Source organism: Protopterus annectens, chromosome 17.part0 (assembly GCF_019279795.1).
Source record: "Protopterus annectens isolate FY-2018-M chromosome 17.part0, PAN1.0, whole genome shotgun sequence".
NCBI lineage: Eukaryota > Metazoa > Chordata > Ceratodontiformes > Protopteridae > Protopterus > Protopterus annectens.
The window spans coordinates 46,313,856-46,334,977 of record NC_056751.1 but is presented as its reverse complement, the minus strand read 5'-3'; the positions used below and the strand labels follow the sequence as shown (position 1 = coordinate 46,334,977).

General features: G+C 37.8%; 1 protein-coding gene across 7 annotated transcripts in view; it reads right to left on the bottom strand.

Annotated features, from left to right (window-relative positions):
• ARHGAP24 (Rho GTPase activating protein 24) overlaps positions 1–21,122 on the bottom strand; it is a 2,476,452-nt gene that overhangs the window by 254,568 nt on the left and 2,200,762 nt on the right. The window contains exon 1 of one of the 7 annotated variants that reach the window (XM_044058917.1): positions 5,832–6,695. The exons of the other annotated variants lie outside the window; for them this stretch is intronic. Coding sequence (XP_043914852.1) covers positions 5,832–5,943 — 112 coding nt within the window. The 5' untranslated portion in view covers positions 5,944–6,695. Of the gene's footprint in view, positions 1–5,831; positions 6,696–21,122 lie in introns of those variants that run through there. 7 annotated transcript variants of the gene reach the window in all.

Below are 21,122 nucleotides of genomic sequence, written 5' to 3'. Positions count from 1 at the left end.
TTATAAGGGACAAATTCCAAATGGTCACTCATACTCTGGGCTGTTTTGGTTGTGGGAGGTGGCTGGCACCAACCACAAGGCTAGTAATGTTCATTACAGTACAGTATAGTATAACACATTAAACTGACTGTTTAAAGAGAAGGATTGACCAAGGCCCCCCTGCATATATGTCCTTCCATGAACATCCAATCAGCAGCTCTACCTGCAAAAACTTGTACAACAAGATATGTGTGTCAACATATACTATAGCTGTACTTTAATGTTTAGTCCTATGCATGCCATAGGGAGTTATAGATGTGTATGTTTGTGGGCAGGTAATGTTACAGGTGTCTTCTTGTTTTACTATTTTCCATTAGTGGAGGGTCCAGCACAACAAAACAACATAGAGCTGACATCAGCTGGGCAGCTCCAGCTGCTGTTGATGGCAACATGCAAATTATATGGTATAATGACACAGTGGCATTGTCTGAAGTACTAAAAGGAGAAAGGACAACCACATCCACTATTGTTGAAGCCTCTGTACAGGTTCAGGCTAAGCAAACAACCTCATCAGGGCATGTTGGAGATTTTCTGTTTGATCTTGTGACCACAGCATCTTAAATGTACACTGCCTTTTTGGTGCAGATGCCATAATAGGGGACAGATGTGGCGAGGTTAAGTGCTGCTATGACTCCGAGGTAGGGGATAGATGTGGGAAGATTAAGTGCTGCTATGAGTCCATGGTAAGGGGATAGACATGGAAAGGTTAAGTGCTGCTATGACCTCATAGTAGGGGATAGATGTGGAGAGGTTAAGTGCTACTATGACTTCGTGGTAGGGGATAGATATGCAGAAGTTAAGTGCTGCTATGACTCAATTACAGGGGATAGACATGGACAGGTTAAGTGGTGCTATGACTCTGTTGTAGGGGAGAGATGTGGAGAGGTTAAGTGTTACTATGACTTCGTGGTAGGGGATAGATATGCAGAAGTTAAGTGCTGCTATGACTCCATTTTAGGGGACAGACATGGAGAGGTCAAGTGCTGGTATGACTCCATTGTAGGGGAGAGACATGGACAGGTTAAGTGCTGCTATGACTCCATGGAAGGGGATAGAGATGCAGAGTTTAAGTGCTGCATTGACTATGCCACTTGGCAGTGACCACTAGATGAACATCTTAGTGACCTGGGCGGAATCAAAAGTTATACACAGAATTATGAGGATTTTCAATTTGCTCCATTGATTTCATGATGACATGCAACAATTGTATAGTGACAATGAGTATGGGGACAGGGATCACACAATGCTGTTGCTGAATTTGTTGTTGGCCCACTTTGCCTCTGTATGTACCTCCATGAGATGCATTGCAACTGATACCCAGTCTGTTTTCTGAGATTATGCCATACATGGCTGTGAGAAGGACTGGATGCAGGGAGGTCAGTCAAAGACCTTCTAAACTCAGACTAAAAAACAACTGGTGAGACAATGTCAGTGTTGCTTGTGAGCAAACAGCCTTCTACCCCAAGTCATAGGAGTCATCCAGGTCCTGAGTAATAGTGTTCCTCTCACTCAGTATCTAGGATTCTTCATCAGGCTACACACATGCTGCTTTCCTTGTCTTAAACTGCCACTACTGACCTTTTGGGCAATACAGTTTGACTAGGTCCCTTACAACCTCCCTATCCATATGAAAATGGAGTACAACCTGCTTGTCCAGGAGCTGATGTCGTGTAAAGTGTTGTCTGTATCACCTATGTTGGCACTGATGGCTGTAGTAATGAACAAACCATGGATCCTTGCTCTCATGGTGCCTGTTAACACTTGCTGCTGAGCCATCACCACTACTAATTGAAGCATCATTGTCCTCTGTGCACTATGATTCTTGGTGCAAGAAATGGGTATGTACTGCAGTTTGGTGTAGTGCATGTATTTTATGCTTTTCTGAATAGGTGCACCATTTTGGATATCATTATTCACATACACCATGCATCTCACCTGCACAGAGTACATCATTTTCATGTCATTATGCATTCTTTATTATGTTACACATGCTGTGCTATTCTGTCCTTTACACAGCCACACTATCTGTGGCTTAGAATTGTCCACACCCTGTGTGATGCCACCACCTACGCTGATTTGTGTCACTCACTGTGCTACATGTCTCTGAATCCTGGCCAGAGACACCAGATGTATTCTAATGGTGGTGGCGCTGGCACAGCACAAGTCACCTGGGTAGGAGCTGTGCTCCCACCTCCGTCAAACCTTCATTAAATAAGTACAGGTGGTATGATTGTGAGGTTGTGGTCAGCAAAGTTGGTACATACTAGAAATTCTAAGCTTTCATGTCAGCAATCCAAAGTTACAGTAAGAAACTGACAGCATCTTTCCATTTCTGTGAATAGGGACAGAACTAATTAGTTGCTGAAGCAGCTAGAAAGCAGTTAACCCCAGAATTTCACAATGCTTCAGCCTGTTTATACATGCAACATTTGCTTAATTTAAAATACTATGGACTAATTTCTAAAAGCCCTCAAAATAAATACTATGCAATATAACAAGAGAAGCAGTTTTTTATCTGCTGTAAGCCATTCTTTGCATTTTTATCAGGCCCTATTCATGCAGCATTTTTGCACCCCATAGCTATGAGTACATTTGTCCTATGAAGAAAGGAAGGAAATCTGTCAGGTTGCATTGTCTGATGGGATACCTCTTGTGCGCTTTCTAATGAAAACTGTCTGATGTCCAGGGCTTAAGACTTTGTGGAGCCCACTAATTAATAGTTAGAAAAATTATAAATAAAAAATATTATCATCACCTGATAGCAGTTTGAATAATCATGCAATTCCCAATTCACCTACTCCATGTAACCCAGTTTCCAGCAAGTACACAAATAACAGGCAGTTGACCAGGAGGAACCAACTTAGTGTCCATCAGACTGCTGTCTACTTTTGGAGAAGGTTATGGGAAAAATCAGCATATGCTTGGTGTTGATAAGGTCCAAAGAACATGGTAGATATGGTTAGTCAGGGATGAATATCCTGAAGGTGTGTGAATGAGAGTGTGTGTGTGTGCGTGTGTGTGTGTGTGTGTGTGTGTGTGTGTGTGTGTGTGTGTGTGTGTGTGTGTGTGTGTGTGTGTGTGTGTTTCCAAAACCAGAAGATGGAGTATAAAATGATGGTTCCTCTGTAAGAAGTGCCCATTCTATCAGCAGAATTTTATGGAAGTTATAACAAAGTAAGGGAGTCAATCAGCGTATCCTACACTTCAGAGTAATCCAGGTTAGGACAGACATAGCACCCTTCAAATTTAGACTGGGTACCCATAAATTTGCCTCGGAACTGACCTGTTTTGCATTTCTTGAGAAGCGGGGTACAGTATAAGGGTGGGTGTTGACAAAGTGAACATGGCTTTTTGACTCAACTGCCTGTGAACCTATGACATGTTGAGAAGAAATGAAGGAGTGAAGGGTGCCTCTGTGAGAACATCACAAGGACCAAACATCTGATTGAAAATGTGGAATAAGAGAGATTAAATAAAAAGCCATCACTAAATGGCAGTCTCACATAAAGGGCCAGAGAATAGGCATGACATTATTACTTCTAGATTAAAGCCTTGGAACAAGATAACAAAGCCATGAAACATGTTGCTATAGTAACACTAATATGAAGCATGTAGGTGTTTCAAAGAACAATCTGAAGGTGGAGACGTCATGCAGCATGATTGTGACTCACCTGTTCATAGAAAAAATAATGTATTTTTGTTGAAGGAGAGCAGACCTTTAGCTATAAATGGTAGCAACATACCTATAACCATAGATAACAGTGTGTATTTTAACTGCTGACAACTGTTTGCAGTCTGGGGGAAACCTTCTGAGTTCTATCCTAGTGTAATTATTTGTTTCTACGTAGTTATTTCAAGTAAAGTCATCGACCATGGTATTGGCAACAAAAAAGGAATTGGACAGTAACAACTTCCCAGCTATTACTCCTTCAGAAATGTAAGCACACTTCTTTCACTTATAAATAAAACAAAAGAACTATCAGCAATTTTGATTTTATTGAAAAAAACAAAGAAAGGAAACCTTTCGCAAAAGTATTTACAATATAAATACTAATTTTTAGCTGTTCCAACATTTATTGCTTCTGTTTCTTTTTCTATCAGGGAGGCACATCAGCAATTATGAGGCATCTTAGCTTGTAGAAATATTTGCTGAATATAACCACTCTGAGTAATTCCTATAAGCTCTCAAAATAAATACCATGCAGTATAACAGAGAAGCAAGTTTTATCTGTTGTAAGATATTCCTTGCATTTTATCAGGATATACTCACACAGCAACTTAATCCCCTAAAGTTGTCTGTGCGTTTGTCCTGACGTAGTGGTATACATGATAATTATTTTCAAAGCAAACAGAAATGTTGTTAAGAATAAGTAAAGTTTGCCAAGCCAAATTCAATCATATGTCTTCAGTCATAATTACAGTGAATACATGTATTTACATCTAAGTGCACTTCTGTGTGTGTGTGTGTGTGTGTGTGTGTGTGTGTGTGTGTGTGTGTGTGTGTGTGTGTGTGCGTGCATGTGTGTGTGTGTGTGTGTGTGTGTGTGTGTGTGTGTGTGTGTGTGTGTGTGTGGTGTCTACAAATTGTGAAACTACACAAATCAGCATCACCTCAATTATATTTTAAAGAAATGTTGAAAAAGAAAATATTTTTTCTTTAAGTTTGAAAACTACATTTTGAACTATTAAAAGTTTTCTTTGCCCTGCATAAACATTTTTTGTAAAATGTTCAAGAAAGTCATACAAACTGAAGAACACACCATCATATTAACCTGGAAACCATAAAAGGAAGAGAACGCAGGTTACATTTCCTGATACCTATTGATTTCTGCTGAATTATAATACCATATCTAACCATATGCATTCACATCAATTTCAAGTGCAGTCAGTGTAATGGGGATTCATCTAAAGTTTGTTACTTTGCATTTTGTAAATAAATATGCTTATAATGCATTTACTAGTAAATGTTATGAGGGTCTCTCTCTCTCTTTTCCTTCTAGACATGAAACAACTCCAGAGCACATAATGATTTCCTGTACAGTATGAAATATAAATGCTGTCTCATAGATACGTTGTGTACCATGAAAACAGACTTTACTGAAAAGCTAATGAATGACTGCAGGAGATGCTGCATAAGATGACTTGTTTTAGTAAACAGTAACAGACTTCTTAGATCTGACTGCATCAAATCACTCTGCTATTAACCTAGCCATTACAACCCAGTACACAATATACATTTTAATATTTATATAATATAGACTATAACTGACAGCTCTGAACAGGAATGTCATCACATATCTGAGAATGTGAATAAATCAGTATCTGTTTGCCTTAGATCTCATGCACTCCTCCAATGTTTGTATACATAGCTCTGGAAATGCATAATATTTTCACGTGAACCTGAAGCCTAGCCAAGCAGCAAATGTTACTCTCTATGAAACATTAATCTGCTTTCTCAACCACCTAACATGCTAAACTGCTTAGGCATTAACTAAGCGTAAGTGACCTTACTCAAGGCATTAGCTAAGGATTTTATTATGAGTAAAGTGTGCTAACATATTCAGCAGAGTAGCCAAGTGAAGTAAACAGTAGCCACTGATTTAGGATGTGATAAGCATCACTTTTAGAGATGTATAAATACATGCATGCCACACACACCCACACACACACACACACACACACACACACACACACACACACACACACACACACACACACACACACACACACACACACACACACACACACACACACACACATTAAAAGCAGACTAAATTTATAAAAGCACATACCTCTTCGAAAACTGAAGCATCTCTTAATTTTTCTGTAGGTTGCTTTAGGAGTTAAACTGGTATTCAGCAAGGCCCCAGAGGAGCGGACTGTGGCATTTCTGTTTTCTGGCATTGCTTATATTGAGTTCCCTCCCATACAATCTGGTTCCAGTGAAACCTCACACTGCACAAAGATGCATGGATATCAGTCTTTTACTGTTTTTCATGTGCACATTCTTCAAATGTGCAATTTAGGATCCCTCCTGTCGTCAGAAGAAATAATAGACAGAGCTAAATGTCAAGATGATGGTCTGGCAAAGGTTATATAATATCTTTTTAAATGGCATGTTGTGAGAAAAATGTATTTTTCTCTCAGCTGGGAAGCAGACTGCTCCCGTCAAAAGGTCATGGATTAGAAACAAATGTGAATATCAACGATGGCTGAAAGCTCACTGAAGAATATTGTTCCCGGTTAGAATGCCAAAGGAAGATATCATTTTATTTCAGCTTCTGTTTTGTTTCCCTTAAATGATAATTTCTGTCATGCTTCAAGTAGGTAGGAATCTCACTTGTCTACAGATACACACACACTGGAACAGTCAGTGACTCTGTAAGAGTACTCCTCCATACTGTACACCAAACATGTAGGGCTGCTTTCTTGGCAGTGTCGGCTAGTATTTCCCTGGAATCAGTAAGTGCATCTCTGTGCTTTTAGCAGTAGATGAAGAAAAAGCGGCAGGGGAAATATCAGTGTTGATGGTTTCCTTTTTGAGTTTTCTTTGACTTCCAGCTGTAGTCATATGCGCAGCATTAGTATAACAGATGCTCTTAACCCTGTCAGTATTCACAATTTGTGCTATTTCACTTGTCAGGGAAAGCAAGGTCTTTTCTCACTCCATTAACTTAGTTAACCCCCCCCCCCCCACCACACTGGTTATATTCGTTTGTTTTAACTCTTGATCACTTTACTCAGGAAAACACTATCTATCACAGACAGATAAGCCAAATATATTTTGTAGCTTTTTCTTTTCTGTTTCATTCCAGTAGTTCTTCTCTGCCTTTGCCACTGAACTTCCCCACCACACACTTGTTAAGTTCTTGCTTAGCGCTTTGCAAAAAATGTAATCAGACAGGTTACTGATTAATAGAGATGGCTGCTAACTGACCAAAGTCATCAAGGCAGCTGTGTGCATAGTGACAAAGGTATTAGCAATTTTCTTCCTGTGATTATTTATAACATCACATGCAGAGCAAAACAACGGCAGAGATAAAATTCTTCTAGAGATCAGTACCTCACACTGAGCTGTTTAGTTATTGCAAATATGTTAGTATTTCCTGAAGTAGTCTGGATTCCTTTGTATGTACTGCCATTCAGTAAAAGGCAAGATTTTCAGTTCCAGCACACTGAATATTTTTGTCCTAAATAAGGCTGAGTGGTAGGGAACGTGTGTTCAGAAAATGGGAAAGCACACTTTTTTTAAGTTTTTGATTGCTGTTACCTGTACACACTCTCTGGTTCAAGCGCAGGAATTACAGTTCCTAAAAGCGGAACTGTAATGAAAAACAGGGGACTCAAACTGTGTTAAATGTTTGGGTTTTGCAGCATATTTGTATGACAAAATATGCTATGTAATATGTTGTCAGTGATGGTACTATATTCTGACTACATATTTCAAACACTAATTATGTATAGCCAAACAAACAATTAATACTTTAAGTGTGCAAAAAAAGAAGCATTGGATTTTCTTTTAAATAGATTAGCCCATCGTCTAATTTCAACTGAAGAATGAGCTTCATAAACAGATCATGATCACAATCGCCACCACAGCTCTCACTGTGTCTTTTCAAGCCATTGCATACATTGCTTTCTCTGTCTTCACACTTGTAGCTTCTCTTTCTGCACCCTGATGCAGGTTAACCTAAAACAGCTATAGCATGCCTAGCAGACCGCTTAGCTGTACAGATTTTCAGAGAATGTCCAGATATTTTCCTCAGATATTTGGACTGTTCCTCATAACATCTGTGGGTTTTTATGGCAAATTGTTAAAGACTGGCCCCTAAATAATAACAGATAGTCGAGTTTTACACTTCATATCCTTCAGAAAATACATGCTAAAGCAAAACCTATTATTTTAAATTTCTAAGGCAATATTTAAAATGTGTCCCTTAGTTGGGGGCCTTTATCACCCCATTACTTTTGGATTTGCCCAGATTTCTTGTGCTAAGGAGTTGAGAGGTATGTGCCTAGTATTGTTTTTCATAAGGTATTCTCTGTCTTCATTTAACAAATATAACATGATCCTACCCCTCTCAAGGTCTTTGTCAAGAACTGTGTATAAGGACAAAATAATGCGAGGACAAAGGTACAAAATCAAAGACAATTTGTAAATATTACTTTAATTCACACAAACATTAGTAGAAGAACAGGTTTTACATCAACGTGTATTTTCTGAGCAATACGCATTATGAAACAATAATATCTGGCATAACTTAACTTATTGTAATTGCTGTCAATGACTTCCCAGAAAATCAAGCACTTACAAGAGGCAGGTCAAAAATATGAGGATAAATCAGGTATGTTTTGCCAAATCAGGAACTGTTGACAGGTATAATCCTACTTACCAGAGTGCCTGTCCCTTGTCCTTCCCTTCTGTTTACAGATGTGGGAAACAGAATATTAGCTTACATACAAAAGACATTTTCTCAAGTGGTGAGGTCATGTTTGTAAGCAATTGTACCTTCCCTTACAGATGGTACAAATTCCACAGATGGGATGTATCAAACCATGACTCATTGTTACTGAAAAACTGTTGAAGTCAACCCCAGCAACAGGAATTGTTCAGACCTTAAACTCATTTGAAGACTTCTTCCATTGTTCATTTGCTGTTCCAGAGTGCACCATTAGGAGTTAGTTGCACCAGCTTCCTTAGGCACCAACCGCGTGCTTATTTATTTGGAGTAACAAGACATTTGGGAAAACATCCCAGTAGCAGCATATGCCACTAGCTCTGCTCATCTGCTGTGCCTTCGGAGCCTGTAACATGTTGTATGTAGGCTTATCCAAAGCGTTTACTGCATTTACCTATACTCTTCTCCTACAAAGTCTCAGAATGACCACTAAAGAGGTGCACTGAACTACATTACCTTGCAGGTAACTATCAGCATAAAATGCCAAGCCGGACTTCAGTAGCTCAGTTTATGTTTCACGTTAGTGTGCCCCAGATCCACATCCTTAAGGCACTACCACCTCTACATTGCACCCTGCACTCAATACCACGTATAATGCCTACACAAGCAGATGAATTTTTTCTTAACACAAACCCTTACATGATATAACTGGCCTTCAAAGGCATATTCTGCAACCTTTTAGCACAAAATAATGTTTAATATTTAGCAACAGAATGTATAAGGAGAAATTACTTCCTCATCTTTATTTCTAGCATTAAATTCTGTCTCTCTGTGCTCCTGAACACTCATATACAAAAATAACTTAATGGTGTAAGAAAATTCTTACATACGTAATGATCTCAGCATACATTCTGTCCTTATACTTTAACATACTGACTTTGTTTGTTAAGTAGTGTAAACAGTGATTAATGTACTAAATTAAATTTATACAGAACAGCCTTCCACCTGACAGTTTCTTTTTGGCTGTCATTACCCTGATACTGGTAATACAAAATCCAGAAAATCAAAGTAACATTTAGTAATGCCTGATTCGTTACTTCAAAAATGTGATAATTTCATATCTATGGGGCCTTGTAACTGAATGCCATTTGGCTAATGTCATGATGATGTCAGCATATGTATGCCCAATCCCTAACTGACAAGGTAAGGGATACATATCATCAAATCAGAACGCTTGGGCACCCAGGTAGTCAAATCACATAGCTGTATAGTTGCAATGAGCCCTAGAGCCATGAAACAGACTGTGCTGGGTGTAGCAACTTCTTTTTTTTTTTCTTCACCCATTGCATGGTAACCATTAGCCCTCCCATCTTCAGAAACCATCACAAAGGTAGATATCAGAGTTTTTTTTTTTTTTTAATTAGGTCCCTGGTCCTGCTCCCTGTTGGCTGATGTGAGCATCCAAATCACTGCAAGGGCATTCTTTGGCCTCCTTTAGCATGGGTGGCCTCTCACACAAATGCCTTTAAGTGCCCAGGTCACTGGCTTGGATTGCTAAGTTGATATACCCTGGACCTACTGCAACTGTTGTGCAAGTCACAGCTTGCACAGGGCAATCTGGTCATTTAGGATAACCATCGACACTCAGGATGGGTAAATCAGTGTACACTGCTCACTCCCACCATCCCTTGCCTGTCTCTTCCATTACCTGAGCCATTAGTGGAACTCAGTCTGAGTCATAGTCAGGGTTTCCTCCCTCTGTGCCATAGAGGCAGAATGTAAGTTACAGCTGCCTGTGCATCACACAATCCTCATTACATCTTACACAGCATCACCCTTCCCACACATATGCATTATGCACTGGAGTACATATCCAGGGAACAGTACTCTACTAAGGAGCACACGTTGGCACTAAGCTAGACTTATCCTACATGTATCTATGTATTTACTTTAATGCTATGATTGTTCATTATATGTATGTGTTATGGTTCAAGCCTTGTACACTGCAAATGTTCAACTGATTGGTGCCTTTAAATATTGTAAATTACCGCAGTGTAGGTACCATCCACCCTTCGAATATTTATACCAAACAAACCCTGTCATTAGGTTTTTATGCATTTAAACTACTTCAAGAGATCACTGGATTTGTTATGGAGTTACTTATATAATGGAATACCAAGGTCTGATGGAGAAAATGGTTGTGACTTTGTGGGTAAGTGCAGAATGCAGTTCTATTTCATGTTACAGTGATGCTGGTGGTCATATGATGATTAGGATTTTCAGGATTTTCTGTAAGACATCAGAAGAAATACCAGGGACAATTAACATCAGTCTAATATTGGAATGAGAGTTAGAGAGCTACTTTAATGTGTCCACCTGCCTCCTGTTCCTGGCCTTCCCTAGTTTGTAGCACCTAAGGTAGCAAAAGTCTTCTACTGCTATAGTCTTAGGACAGCCCTGCTATTTATATTCATTTCTTATCACAGTCCCTCTATGTAAATAAACTGTCTTTCACATCAACATTCTGTGAGTCCTTCCAAGGTCCATTCAAGCTCATGGCCTGCTTGTCTGTGATGTCTCCTCCTGCCTGCTTTCCTCCATGCATTTCCCCCATGGATGGCAATGGTTACCAATTGCTGCACTATCGTTCAGGCTACAGGTGTTACTTGATCCTTGAACACAGATTTAAACTTCCACATGGGCTACAGTGGATGATGAGGGTGCCCTAGCAGGGGCCTGAAATAAATTCTCCAAAGTAATAGGGGAGATAAATAACTTTTTTGCTCATTTGGCAATTTAGGGAAGACTATATCCTGAAAGAACTGATCACATTTAAGTTTTAATTGTGAGTCAGTGGGTCAACATAGATATCACTATAATAATTCTTAAATACTTGCAGTATCTGTGAAGGGCTCCCTATTGAATGTGATCACTTGAAATGTTGAGTGCAGAAAAGACGAAAAAAAAGACACACATTTATTCTACTTGGAGCAGCTAATCTTTATCAGATGACAGAAAGAGACTACAATGTAACTAATATTAAGCTCTTCAACTGACTCAGTAAGACAAGAAGCAATTAACTACTAATTGGATTAGCTGCTAAATGTACCACTAACTGTAACATATGTACAGCATCTATCTCCCAAGCATTCCCATTTACCAGACTCAGCTGTTTGAGAATTACCTGACCCCCAACATGCTTCTCTACTCAGAGAGTTGTTGTTGTATCTTTCAGCTTTTAAAAGGTTCAGGGCAATGTTGGGTGATATTTCATAACTTCCTGATGTAAGTAAAGATAGATTTGTAGTTATTCTTAGTTTCTGATGTCAGCCTGTGTACAGAGGAAGTGTTAGTTTCCCCTGGTAGTAGTTTTTCAATACCTTTATTAGCCTTTTGATGTTGCCCTTGATTTGTGGGTCTTCAGTTTTACAAGATATTCAGATGAGATTTTTACTCCTACTCTATTGTTTATTTATGAATATGAATCACCTGTCTGGTTGTGTTTGCTCTTTCCTTTTTATTTAGCTTTGGTAGGGGTTGACAGATTTATACAGTGATCTGGTAAAGTATAGAATTCATTTGCATAACTACTAGTTGTGTCAATATTTGGGGGGAGGCATAGTTATACTTGAACTTAGAAACTTCATCATAGAATTATAGGAAGTGTGTCCATTTGAAGGTTTTGAATATTGTGATATTTGTATCAGCTGTTTAGGGATTTTGAAAGAGAAGGTTACAAATTTCTGGTCAGATTTGACTACAAAAGGGTATAGCAGTGGGAAAGTGCATATAATTGCTATATTTGTAAGGACAAAGTGAAAAATGATTTGTCCTCTAGTGGGTCTTTGATTATTTGATTCAGAGAATTCTTGGTTATGAAATCGAGAAGGTGTTGGGCATAGCCTTTTGTAGCACAGTTACCTGTCTTCCCCAAACTCTCTCCTTTCTATAAGGTTTCCATAGCAAAATCCTGAAACAGTCTAACCGAATTTCCTAGCAACAAGAAAGGTTTCCCCTTCCTTACCATAAAGCAAATAATCAATGGCAGAACACAGCTATGTCTCACAGGTATTTATTAAAAATCCCTTCTTAAACAAACAAACAGATGAAATGGATGAGCGCTTTCGGGTATCAACCCTTCATCAGATAAAAACACATAAAAACTGAACAAATTTAAATACCATATCCACCAATGAAATTCAGTAAAAAACCCTCCTATTTTTAAGGGCGGGTTTCATGGGGACTATATCATTCAAACCAGGTTTCCTGTGGGCCATAAGCTCAATTATCCATTTTGACTCTATTAATTCAGTCAGCTGTTTGATATCCCCTCCCCTATTGTTTAGCCTCACAATAACTATGGCCTTAAAACTAAACTTGTGTGTGGAATTATGCTCTATATGTCTATAAAGGGCATTGTGTGGGTCACAGTTCCTCACAGCTGAAAGATGTTGTAACACCCTAACTTTAAACATGTTGTTCGTTTTCCCTACATAGAAACTGGTACATGTTGTACACTCAGCTAAATAAACCAAGTCAGTAGTTCTACAATTGGCCCTGGCTTTAAATGAAAAACCTTTTCCTGTTACTGGATGTACAAAAGCTGGGTCCTTGTTGATGTTGTCAATATTTGGGGAGGCATAGTTATACTTGAACTTAGAAACTTCATCAAGAATTATAGGAAGTGTGTCCATTTTGAAGGTTTTGAATATTGTGATATTTGTATCAGCTGTTTATGGATTTTGAGAGAGAAAGTTACCAATTTCTGGTCAGATTTGACTACAAAAGGGGTATAGCAGTGGGAAAGTGCATATAATTGCTATATTTGTAAGGACAAAGTGAAAAATGATTTGTCCTCTAGTGGGTCTTTGAGTATTTGATACAGAGAATTCTTGGTTATGAAATGAGAAGGTGTTGGGCATAGCCTTTTAGCACAGTTACCTGTCTCTCCTAAACTCTCTCCTTTCTATAAGGTTTCCATAGCAAAACTTGAAACAGTCTAACTGACTTCCTAGCAACAAGAAAGGCTTCCCTTCCTTACCATAAAGCAAATAATCAATGCAGAACACAGCTATGTCTCACAGGTATTTCTATTAAAATCCTCTTTAAACAAACAAACAGATGAAATGGATGAGCTTTCAATAACCCCTTCATCAGATAAAACACATAAAACTGAAATTTAAATAATGAGCATCCACCAATGAAATTCAAAACCTCCCATTTTTACATGGGTTTCATGGGGACTATATCATTCAAACCATAGGTTTCCTAGAGCCATAAGCTCAAATGGTCCATTTTGTTCCATTAATCTAGTCAGCTGTTTGATATCCCTCCCCATTGTTACTCCTCACAATAACTATGGCCTTAAACTAAACTTGTGTATGGAATTATGCCTCTCTATATGTCTATAAAGGCATTGTGTGGAATACAGTCTCTACAGCTGAAAGTATTGTAACACCCTAACTTTTAAACATGTTGTTCAAGCTTTCCTACATAGGAAACTACAGGCTACGTTGTGCCACCAGCTAAATAAACCAAGTCAGTAGTTCTACAATTGGTCTCTGTTTTAAATGAAAAACCTTTTCCTGTTACTGGATGTACAAAAAGCCGGTCCTTGTTGATATATGCACAAGCCTTGCACATCCCACAAGGTACACTGCCCAATTTTGCACTTTGAATAATGGTTTATTTAAGGTCTGCTTCCCCCACATAAAAATATCCTTTTAAGTTTTTATTTTTCCTTGGGTAACTAAAACCTAGTTTATCAACAAGTCCTTTTTATCTCTTGTCAATACTGATGAGAATGTTCCGCTTTTGTGTGCACAATTTCACAGATCCCTAATGTCACTGCTATATGTAAGCATGACCTGTGGGCTGGGCTAAAACCAATCTGTTTTGTATGATTTGTCCACTTACTACATAAGCCATCAATGCTTAATCCAGGAGTTTAAAATCTCTGCCCCTTTGTGTTTCTATTTGTTTATTTGGTCACTTTGCTAATAATGCCCTCCTTATAACCCCTCATCTATTAAGCAGCTATTCAAATTAAGATAACTTTCTCCTTCATAACATGCCAGGTCAGCTAGGTGCAGATCCTAGATATTCTACTGATCTGCCCCTATATGATGTTGGGGAAGGTGGAACTGTGGGATGGCATGCTATTATAGCAGAGTAACGTGATTCTTCTAACAATCCTTCCTGTAGCAGGCTTGTGTTAAACTCCTTCACAAGTCTGTATGATATATGTACATCTAAAAATTCATATGTGTATAAGAACATTCCATTGTAAACTCTCAAAAAGAAGTCAGTTGAGTGTAAATAGGTCACAAATGTAGCTAACACAGGGGCCTTGTCCCTCTTCCCATAGGATAAAAGAAACATTGCTCTTACAAAATGTTTATATAGACAAATTTTATTCCAACCAATTTTTATTTTTCAAAAAACCAAATGCTTTCTCTCCCAATATGAAAGAAACCAAATTAGCATATTAAAAGTTAGCACAGGTGAAATTTACCCATAGCTACCCCCTGTACTTGTCTATATATGCCTGTTTGAAGCACTCTAAAAATATCACATTTTCATTGTCAAGAACTATGGCCAAACATATTCTTCAAAAGGTTTATCCTATGGTCGGGGACATCCAAATCCTTCAACAACTGGGCAACAGCTTCAATGCCATAGTCATTACTTATTATGGTAAACAAACTCTGTACATTGAGTGTCACCATCAAATATGTATCCCGTGGCCTGGCTCTGTTGACTTGACCTAATGCTTTTAAAAAATTAATAGAGTCAAAATGGATAATTGAGCTTATGGCTCACAGGAAACCTGGTTTGAATGATATAGTCCCCATGAAACCCGCCCTTAAAAATAGGAGGGTTTTTTACTGAATTTCATTGGTGGATATGGTATTTAAATTTGTTCAGTTTTTATGTGTTTTTATCTGATGAAGGGTTGATACCTGAAAGCGCTCATCCATTTCATCTGTTTGTTTGTTTAAGAAGGGATTTTTAATAAATACCTGTGATACATAGCTGTGTTCTGCCATTGATTATTTGCTTTATTGATTGTTTGGTATCGTTTGGCAGAACTTAAGCCAACACCGAGCATTTTTTTGGGACCCTTCCTTACCATGCATGGGGAGCTGAAATTTATCAGCTTCATTAAGCAGACCAGATACAATTTATCTTGTAAAAGATCCCTTCAGACCTAAAGAGTTTAGTACTCAATGTGCCCTATTCACTATTATTGGAGACACAGGACTGAGGTCCAGGGCTTCAAGGACCTTCTCCTCTAAAAAAGCACGTAGATTGCTCTTTTCAAGTTGTTCTGGTAGGCACAGAAAGTAGAAATTATTTCTCCCACACCTGTTTATGAGATCTTTCACCTTCCTAGGTAATGCAGCCATCTCTAGTGCCTGCTTGTCCTCCAGCACCATAGTGTCTTGCAGTCCAGAAGACTGTGCATTCACTGCAGAGTCCAAAAATGTGATTTTGGTCCCACAGTTATCTATGGCTTCCAGTTTAAGTGTGCTTTCTTGTTTCCTAACTCCAGTGTCAGCTACCACCTTGGCAATTAACTCATCCAGGTAGTCAATTTTCCATGGGAGTGCAGCAAAATAATCCAAGTGGTGGAATATGGGCAGGTCATCCATAGCTTCTTCTAGTGCCATGTCCAAATAGAGCAACAGCTTCCTGTTTAGACATTCAACACACCGACTGACATAATGGGCAAGCTGATTTCCCAAGACAACACCTAAGAACTCTGTTAAATTTCCGGCTTTTGCGGAACATAAACAGAAACATAAGCAAAAAACTTTTAGATCTAGAGCTCTGAGATTAAGCTGTTCACTCCCTTTTGGTAAGCTCAACCCCCACACTTCCATAAATATTCTGGTTCATTTTGTATGTGATTACTGGTCCCATAAATACAAACTTGAAGCCTTATTATTTAAATTATTAAATACCACTCTTCATGGTTTAGTACTATAGCTTATGAATTTCATGATTTTGTATAGAAATGCATATATTTAATTACAGTTAATATCTTAATTATCCACAATTCTAATGTGGGCACTCAGAATGGGGAACACAAGTTTGAGTACATTATTAAATATTGTACATGCTAAAGTCAAACATGAATGTTTGTTGTTGTTTTATTATGTTGGCTCTTGCTTGGTCACAAATGCTATTCTTGGCTTTGAGGATGCAGGCTCTGGAAAAAGAAGGACAAGGTAAATTTCAAATTTTGCTTTATGTTTTTCATTTTCAGAGATTGTGTAATCTTAGACTCAATATACACACACACACACACACACACACACACACACATACATATATATATATATATATATATATATATATATATATATATATATATATATATATATATACATATATATATATATATGGATTCACTTCATAACACTGAAACTTCAAAATAACTGAAAAGTGACCAAAAACTTCATAATACTGAAGACCAAAATACTGAAAGCTCAAAATACTGAATAAATAAAAAAATGAAACTCAAAATACTGAAAAAAACACATATTATCGTGAACCTCCAGCTTTCTAAACAACATAAATCATAACAATTTTCTACAAAATATATGCAGGGGCAAGCCCCCACTGCACCCCCCACTCTGCTGAGTATATATATTTACTCAAGATTGCGCCCAACTTCACGCTATGTGCAATCTTGGGAGTTGACAATTAGCAGGGGTAATGCCGAAGCTTGCCCCTCTACTGATAAGTATTTTCATTATATTCCATTTAACAGTTCATAATATGATGTACAATTTCAATATTTTAAGTATTCAATATTTTAACTTTCAATATTAATTTCAATATTTTGACCTGGTTTTGAATGATATAGTCCCCCACGAAACCCGCCCATAAAATAGGAGGGTTTTACTGAATTTCATTGAGGTGGATATGGTATTAGAATTTGTTCAGTTTTATGTTTTATCTGATGAAGGGTTGATACCTGAAAACTCATCCATTTCATCTGTTTGTTTGTTTAAGAAGGTTTTAATAAATACCATGATACATGTGTGTTCTATACATTGATTATTTGCTTTATTGATTGTTTGGTATCGTTTGGCAGAACTTAAGCCAACACCGAGCATTTTTTGGGACCCTTCCTTACCATGCATGGGGAGCTGAAATTTATCAGCTTCATTAAGCAGACCAAATACAGTTTGTCTTGTAAAAGATCCCTTCAGACCTAAAGAGTTTAGTACTCAATGTGCCCTATTCACTATTATTGGAGACACAGGACTGAGGTCCAGGGCCTCAAGGACCTTCTCCTCTAAAAAAGCACGTAGATTGCTCTTTTCAAGTTGTTCTGGTAGGCACAGAAGGTGGAAATTATTTCTCCCACACCTCTGTTTGTAAGAGATCACTTTCCGCAGCCTTCCTAGGTAATGCAGCCATCTCTAGTGCCTGCTTGTCCTCCAACACCATAGTGTCTTGCAGTCCAGAAGACTGTGCATTCACTGCAGAGTCCAAAAAAGTGATTATGGTCCCTGATTATCCTGTGGCTTCCAGTTTAAGTGTGCTTTCTTGTTTCCTAACTCCAGTGTCAGCTACCACCTTGGCAATTAACTCATCCAGGTAGTCAATTTTCTTAGGGGTGCAGCAAAATAATCAAGTGTTGGAATATGGGCCGGGTCATCCGCGGCTATTTCTAGTGCCATGTCCAAATGAGCAACAACCTGTTTGAACATTCCAACACACCGACCTGACATAATCGGCAAGCCTGATTTCCAAGACAGCACCTAAGAACTGTTAAATTTCCGGCATAACGGAACATAAACAAAACATAAACAAAAACTTTTAGATCTGGGGCTCTGATTAAGCTGTTCACTCCTTTTGTTAAAGCTCAACCCCACACTTCCCTTAATGTTCAGTTCATTTGTGTGATTGCTGGTCCCATAAATACAAACTTGGTATTATTTAAATTATTAAATACCACTTCATGGTTTAGTCTTTATAACATAATTTCATGATTTTGTATAAGTACATATATTTAATTGATTACAGTTAATATCTTAATTTATCTACAATTTAAGTGGGCACTCAGAATGGGAACACAGTTTGGTGCATTATTAAATATTGTACATTACTAAGTCGAAACATGAATGTTTTTTGTTGTTTTATTATGTTGGCTCTTGCTTGGTCTGAAGCCCACTATTCTTGGCCCCAGGGGATGCAAGGCTCTGGAAAAGGAAAAGGACAAGTGGGGAATTCAAATTTTGTTTACATCATTTTCATTTTTCAGAATTGTGTAATCTTAGACTCAATACACACACACACACACACATGTATATATACATATATATATATATATATATATATATATATATATATATATATATATATAACACACATATATATGGATTCACTTCAACACTGAAACTTCAAAATACTGAAAATGACAAAACTTCATATATGAAGAGGACAAAATGCGAAAGCTCAAAATGAATACTCAAATACTTTGAAACTCCAAAATGCAAAACACATATTATGTGACCTCGGCAACAACATAAATCATAACAATTTTCTAGTATATGGGGAACCCAGCCCCTGCCCATCCTAGCAATTATGTATATTTACTCCCAAAGTTTGCCAGCTTTACTATGTGCAGTCTTTGGGTTGACCTGGTGGCAAGAGCCAATGGTGCCGAGCCTGCTGTTCTGTGTTCATGCGCAATATTTCGGTGACCTCGGTAACGCAATGACCGGACTCGGCTGATTCAGTATTTTGATATTTTCAATGTTAGTGGTGCCCTAACAACATATATATATATATATATATATATATATATATATATATATAGAGAGAGAGAGAGAGGGATTTTAGGTATGGGGGCAGAACCACTCATTAGGGATGTGCATGGTGTCCAGGCCCTCTTACAAAAGCATGTAGTTTCTACAGTAATGACTTAGCATTGTTACTGTGTACATGTTAGATGTTACAGTTTGCATGGTATTATAATGTAATTATTTCTAGTAAATACCTATGAGCAGTAATAATTTTCTTTGGGGGTTATATATATTTGGACCATATTGTCATCTTGTACAATATAATTTAAATAGCTGGCTATGCAGCTGGTGGTAAGAGTACACCTGAATAATCATAATTAATAGCCTTTCACAAGTAAATATCTTGTAGTCAGAGCATCTTTATCTAACTCACATCACAACCAAATTGTCCTATATCTAGCAGCTGCTATTACTGATAGTAAATCACATTTTAAAGACTAAAAAGCAAACAAATTTCTGCGGTCCCATTGCTTGAACTTAATTGAGAATATATTCAGCAATAATATTAATAGAAGTCACATTGTGTGAGCACTGTATAATTACACATATTAATGATAGATACAAACACAGGTCAGATCAGGAAATGGCAGAATATTAAGAAAATAAGGTTGAAATTATACACATCATTTTCTTATCAGTGAGTGTGGATAAGCATTATTAACAGGCAGCTAAAACGGTATATAAATTAAACAAGGAAAATACAAACAAGGTTTAGTTTATTTAATGGAAACTACCAAGACAAAAAGCATACAGTTATCTTACCAAGATCAAATGTATAGATACCTTCTTCTGTCAGTAAAGTGGAATATACTGCAGTTCACCTAGTAGCACCTTTAAAAAGATTCATTTTATTTTTTGCTAATATCTCACCTCCCATGGAAAAACTATATCATCACCATCATGACATATGTAAGAATCATCACCGTCATGACGTATGTAAGAATCATCACCGTCATGACGTATGTAAGAAAACATTCCATCATCACCGTCATGCATTGTGTGAAATGCATCACCGTCATGGCGTGTTAATAACGAAAACATTCCATCATCACCATCATGCCGTATGTAAGAATCATCACCTCATGACATATGTAAGAATCATCACTGTCATGACGTATGTAAGAATCATCACCGTCATAATACGTGAAACCGGTATTCTATCATCACTACATCATGCCGCTTGTCTTAAGTCATCACCGTCACTTGTGTATGGAGTCATCTTTGTCACATGACTTGTATACGAAAACATTCATCATCACCGTCATGCATTATGTAGATCATCACCGTCTCATGACGTGCTAGCAGAAAAACATTCCATCATCACGATCACATGCCATATGCAAGTCCTGCAAATCTGTATGTGGAAATCATCACCTCATGACATATGTAAGAATCATCACTGTCAAGACGTATGTAAGAATCATCACTGTCATGACGTATGTAAGAAAACATTCTATCTTTACCGTCATGACGTATGTAAGAATCTTCACCGTCACGATGTATCTAAGAAAACATTCCAGCATAAATGCAGTGATGAATTTCAAATAGCTCCATACAACACTGAAATCTCAACATCAACATGTCTCATGACATCCCTGTCTTTTAACTGGAAATGCATTTGCTCCATTTTCACCTTTCACCAGTAAATGTGCTGTGTAATGTAATATTGTCAGAATGCTTTGCATCCCCCTGTATGACATGAAAAGGTGTCCATACACAAAGATGTCTTCACTTTTGAATCCAGCCAGACTAGGCAGGAATACACTTTATATGCATATTGCAAGTAGAAAGGTCTGCTGCATGCAAAAGTACAGTTTCCTTGTTAGGGATGTTCCTATTTATGCAATCTGCAACAAAC